This window comes from Phalangium opilio, unplaced genomic scaffold (genome assembly GCF_054372755.1).
Source record: "Phalangium opilio isolate 3A_F unplaced genomic scaffold, DU_Popi_V2 ptg000061l_1, whole genome shotgun sequence".
In the NCBI taxonomy this organism is placed as follows: domain Eukaryota; kingdom Metazoa; phylum Arthropoda; class Arachnida; order Opiliones; family Phalangiidae; genus Phalangium; species Phalangium opilio.
Window position 1 is genome coordinate 5,160,967 of NW_028324178.1, and position 6,000 is coordinate 5,166,966.

Here is a 6,000-nt window from a genome sequence, read left to right on the forward strand (position 1 = left end):
TCTGTGCTCGAAAGTTATCATAGTCTTATGAATAAATACTGTAGTAAGCAGCAGGACTTTGATTTTGACATAATGGAAGCGCGAACTCAGCTGGCAGCTTTAGACCACAATTTTAATGTCGGTAGGAAAACCTTATCTGAGATTGCCACTAGCAAAACTGAAAAGGAAGAATTCGCCTATTACTATTCAAAAGCAACTGGAGAGTGGCACGCGAGACCTCTAAAAGAGCCAAAAAGCTATTATTATATCTACAATATCCTCGAAAATATTTTAAATAGGCAGATGAATAATATAAAGAAAGGAAAAGAGATCAGATCGATGGGTTCTATCGCACCAATTTCCCGACCCGATAAAACAGAACTTGTTTCTGCGGCTAAGAGACGTAGGCTAGATTTAAATTAACAATCATAACTCTCATAGCAAATACAAAATGTATAGCCTGATTTGTTTTTGGTAATGGTTTTTAATTTGCATTACAAACAACTTAATAAAAAGAAAACCAAAATTTTTGATTTTTCAGTGTTGTATTTATCAACCTTCAATTAAGACTAGAAATTAAGTTTAATGTTTTTTACGGAGTATCACAATAATAATGAGGTTAGAAATTAAGTTTAATGTTTTTTACGGAGTATCACAATAATAATGACAACCTCTCTTAATTTATTTTCTAATATATATCACAGCTAGAAACTATAAATTATTTTTTCAAGTAATCAAACATACTTGCAAATTAATTTGTTTATGAAGGTTGAATATCACAATACTAACTTTAACAACAACCTTTATGATTAGAGAATACTTTAGATTTGTCAATAAATATATTACAGGAATGTTTTGAAAGCATGAATTATTTACATTAATATGTTAACTTAAGTGAAGGTTGCATATTCAAATAATTACTTAGTAATTTTAACTGGGACAGTTGGATATTTGGCACTTTGTATCACTAAACCAAAAAACCATAAAATATTTGACTTTTCCTAACTAAAAATAAATTATTATTACTTTACGTTAGTTATGGGGATTTAATCATTCAGCGCTTCTTCAACTTCCCTAGGGTTGAAAATTTGATATCCTACATAATCATCTTGGTTGTTTTCGGGATAATTGCTTCTAATTTTCAGAAGCGCACAAATAGGCAAGCACCTTCGGTTATTTCTTCCTAGTTTTTTATAAATCATTCCAGAAAAATTGCGGTATGCTGTATAGCGTAGTTCCCTACATAAAAGTTTTATCATATTTATGAAAACTAAAAAAAAACATATATTTTCCCTGGTTCTTTTACAATTTCCGTTATCTGTTAATAATTGACCTTAAAGCAACTCCAACTATAAATTTGAAATGTAAATATTTTTGATTGTGTCATTTAGAACTCACTGATTTGTAAAAACATCTGGTAGATTTTGTCTTCGTCTCCGGTAAGTTAAGTATAATTTATGATTTGTTTCTAGAACAATTCGGTTCAAGCACATGGACTTGAAGCCCATATGCTCTCCTATGCATTCTGGCTGAAGCATGTCTGGTTTCTCTCTCATAAATCGTGAAATTCTTCCTATTTGTTTGCAACAAATAACCCCTAATCTCGTGTCACGAACGCTCAAATACTTTTGGAGCTCTTGTTCTAGGGTTAAACCTTCTTCCAATACTACAGATGTGCAGCCTCCACATGAACAATTTTCTCGTATCTTATCAATGTCTATATGTGCTACATTGTTTACATTAGCACTATTATTTTCCGTTTCAATAGCCAAGGCCCTCCTCAACCTCACTTCCTCTTCGGTGTATTCTGGTTCAAATTGGTATCCTTCCACCCTTCTAGCCCCAGCCATAGCACTATTTTATTTAAATCAAAGGTTTTATATATAAATCTTTAAATCTAGCTGCGAACAATAGTTACCTTAATTTTAAATTTTGTTATTTGTATTACAAAACTGAGGAAACAGGAACCCTAACACGCCTTACTTTCCCTAACAGCGATTTAGCGAAATAATTCATCGAGCAGACGACGCGTTCTTCCCTCTATTGGTGTCCTATATTTCTAGAATATATTGGTTGACTCTAAAGAAATAACGGGCGTGTGCCTAAACCCATTTCCAGTAAATAGTCAAGTAACATGGGCTACGAAATAAACCAATAGGCGCAACCGATACACGCCACGTCACACCAAACACGAAATTCGTTAGAGACCAATTTTGATATTATAACAAACTTAAATATTTTAAAATATAATAACTATAATAATTTTTGAGATGTAGTGTTAATAATTTTAGTGTACGTCCTTTCAGTTAAGGTGGAGTTTTTTTTATCCCGGAATGTACCTTTAAGTCGATCAGTCCGAGTTGGTGCGTATATTGGCCCGTATCTTTCATCCACGTATTCTTACAATATTCGGATCATTTTTATCGTAATCGTCTATATTCAATCTACAAATTAAGCTCTTTTAAAAGGAATTTGAGCCGCTCAAAAATTAGTTACAAAATGTTAAAGAAAAAGTGTTCACATTTAGAGTCGTTCACAATTACCGGTACCAACCCTATGTTTACAAAGGTCTTCTCAAATATGCGCCGCTTCCCCAGTGATGGTGAAAAGCTACTATACAGTGGTCTAGAGCACCCTACATTCTCCTATTTCCAAAAAACCAATGAAATCAGAGACATTATCAACGTCATTACGTGAAAAACCAGTTGGGCGGTATTTCGTGGCTAGTTTGAATTTCAAAATATCTAACGTACTTTTCTTAATTTTAAACGTTTTAATTCGATATATTTTTGGCACACATAATTTAAGCCACATTGTTTTACCTAAAACTGCCCTCATCTTGTACTTGTCGGAAAACATTGAGAGTATCACTTTAAGGTTCTTTAGTATAGCTAATACAAAATATAACAACGCATTTGATATATTAATATCAAAAGATGTTCCTAGAATTTCGAAATGAAACAAAGCATCATAGCTACACAACTACTAAAACATTCGTAATGCCGAAACATAATTACCATATTTTCATTTAATAAATTGCAAAGAAAGAAAATATTATGGTTTTTTAAGAGTTATTTTCATGCCAGCACAATGTAAAAACAAGAAGGTAGTGTGAACCAAGGAGTAGAGACTGCACGCTTTTAAAGAATTATAAATATTATCGCTTCGTCTTATGCTTTGCCTGAAAACAATTCTTTAAATAAGCTTTAAGTGTATCCCACTATAGCTTTCGTTGTTGATTTTTTTAACTATAAAAACCAATCGTCTCTATCCTAAGTCAACTTCTCTACTCTGTTTTTGTTAACTTTTCGTGTGAACAATGTCATTACTCGTCCCTTACTAACTTTGATTAGAGTTCCCATGATTTGAATTTCAATGGGAACACATCTGTCTTAATTACTCTCTTCATATTAACTATGACAAGATATGATAGTGACAAGAGGAAACGATAGAGTGGGAACGTTTTGATTGGTCAATATTACATGACGTCACCCCGTTCTTGAAAAAGAACCCTCTCTAAAATATTTTAGGCGCCAAGTCCGGTTTGAACGAGGGGGTGGGGGGGAATATTTTTTCCAGAACTAGTAGGAAAACAGGCGGGGGTGGGATAAATTTCCATACTGAAGACGGCCAGGGTATAAACCGTTACATCTCAGTACTTTGAGATGGGTTATAGACTTCTGATATCAGTTAATTAAAGTATAGCGCGGCTCCAGTGGATCCCCTACAAGGGGACTTTCCTCCTGAACTCCGGGTTTTTCTTGGCAAAGGATAGTGGGTGGGCGGGATTTATACATGCACGTACAAATCCCGCCTACAAATGCCTCTAGCTTCGCCAAGCCAAAACTAGAGTTCGCAAGGAAATTCAACTTGTAGGAGATCCTCTGGAGTCGCCGTAACAGATAAACTGCGTTTTCGGGAAACCTCTCTTTAGGGAAAAGTGGTTATGAGGACCCACTGCTATTATGGGATCCGCTCATAAGGGAACTGCTTATACGAGGGCTTCCCCTTGAATACTTAGCAATTGGTACATTATGTTGCTCAAAATAGAAACGAACGCAATTCGAAAAATAGTGATAATATATTTTACTATTTAAACGAGAACCATAAATATCCAGTATCCGATAATAGAAATAATGGAAATTTAATATTTTAAAATAAGAAATGTTCCATTCAATAACTTATAATAATATTAAATTAAGTTTTCAATGCGTTGAAGAATTTTAATCGTATTAATAGTTTTCATTTTTAACTATTATCAATGGAACAACCGTCAGCATGGTAGGTCATGCTTGGTTAACTTTGTATCTTCCATATTCAATAGCACTATATCGGTCTATAGGATAAAGCAAACCCATTTGCTAAATAATAGTAAAATTGCTTGAAAGGTGCGGACCAGGCAGAGTACGTGCGTTATTAAGCAAGAAACACTTTTTTACATTATTGACCGCAATTTTTTTAATGCAGCTCGAACTCTAAAAGTGTTCTTTTACACGTTCCTGCTTTTTAAGAGTGACAGAGTGACCTTCGTGGAAAACTAGTTTCAGCTATAAAGCGGTTTAATCGGAGCTTGATGATGCTAATATGGATCTTAACTAAGCAAACAGAGCGTGACGTTCACATAACGAACAATTACACGCAATAAATATCATAGTAGCAGTAAGTATGACCCTTTCAATAGAAGGTTACTTTCCAATATCTAGGACTGTTCACGAGCTCGTGCCAGCTGGCTCGATTAATTAACGAACGAGCTTTTTTAAGGTCGAGCCGAGTCGACAGAAATCAAGCCACTACGACTCGAGAGCTTAGTCACTGAAATAGTGCTTTCCATTTAGTCTTTCTTCTCTCCACCAATATGCGTTGTATTTTTACATGAAATAAAGCGTGGGGAAATTTGCATTCTCTCGCCTCTAACCGTGAGCAAAAAACGATTTCTTCACTTTTTAGCGAGCGGGTTTTACTGAACCACTACATTCCTAAACATGGAATAGCATTTCTAGTCGTTCTCAAGTCTTTCATTGGTAGTAACAATTTTTGTTATACATTTACGTGCTAACCGAGCCAGCTCGGCTCGAGTCGAGCCGCCATTTTTCAACCTGAGCCGGGCAGCTTTTGAAAAGCATGCTCAGCTCGACTCGTGAACAGCCCTACCAACTGCCCATCTTATACTATATATGGGAGTTTTGCGTGACAGTGCAACACTAAAGCCATATTACTCTTTGGTGTTAATAACTGTTGGTTCTGTTTTGCAATTAGTAATTTCTTCGAAAGATTTAACAATGGAATCATGCTTAGTCTTGTTACGTTACTTATGGTTCAACTACGCGTCTTAGAAATGAGTTTGGGGACTTTTTGAGGCACTTATTGTGTGCACGTTCAAAGTGGAAAACGGATTCCCATATCTTCAGTAGAAAGGATGTCTTCAGAAAAACTGTACTGCAATTGATAGTTTCAAGAGGTAAAAATCTAATTTTCTCAAAAGTGTAGACACAATTCTATTAAAGAATCCTAACAATTAGACTAATTTAAAGGGAGGGTGAAGTAGAAAATCAAGTGATTTTTTATTGATTCTTCTAGCAATTTTAAGACCTGTCTGCATTGTGAAACATTCAGGAAATACAGACTCCGAATAATTTTAAAATTCAAATTAGGTTCAGATTTTAAGGATAAATTTAAACAAGGACTGCCGACCAATCGCGTAACGCCCTGCCTTTTTGTTAGCAAAATTCACGTGGCACGCTTCATGTCTGGCGCCACGATTGTCACGTCGCGCGCCTAATCTTATCAAATCACGTCATAAATTTCATTAAACTCGGAACGTGCCACGAGAATTTTGTTAACAAAAAGGCTGGGCATTACGCGATTGGTCAGATGTCCTTGCTTAAAATTTTCCTTAAAGTCTGAACCTAATTTGAATTTTAAAATCATTCGGAAGTATTTCCTGAATGTTTCACAATGCAGACTGGTCATAAAATTGGTAGAAGAATCGATAAAAAATCACTTGATTTTCCACTTCACCCT

The 6,000-nt window shown here is 35.1% G+C and overlaps 1 protein-coding gene across 4 annotated transcripts; it reads right to left on the bottom strand.

The window, feature by feature from the left end:
- Window positions 1-445: 445 nt before the first annotated feature.
- Window positions 446-2,319, bottom strand: LOC149663990 (uncharacterized). 4 transcript variants are annotated; one of them, XM_089841912.1, is made up of 3 exons: window positions 1,378-2,319; window positions 1,011-1,218; window positions 446-946 (listed from the first exon to the last, which is right to left on the bottom strand). In XM_089841912.1, the coding sequence occupies exons 1-2, from the start codon at window positions 1,827-1,829 to the stop codon at window positions 1,026-1,028; spliced, it is 645 nt and encodes a 214-aa protein (XP_089698038.1). In that variant the 5' UTR covers window positions 1,830-2,319; the 3' UTR covers window positions 446-946; window positions 1,011-1,025. The 4 variants fall into 4 exon arrangements, with proteins under 4 accessions (XP_089698038.1, XP_089698039.1, XP_089698036.1 ...); XM_089841913.1 differs by having other exon boundaries at window positions 1,006-1,218; XM_089841911.1 differs by having other exon boundaries at window positions 448-1,218; window positions 1,378-1,833; window positions 1,898-2,319.
- Between the last annotated feature and the right edge of the window lie 3,681 nt (window positions 2,320-6,000).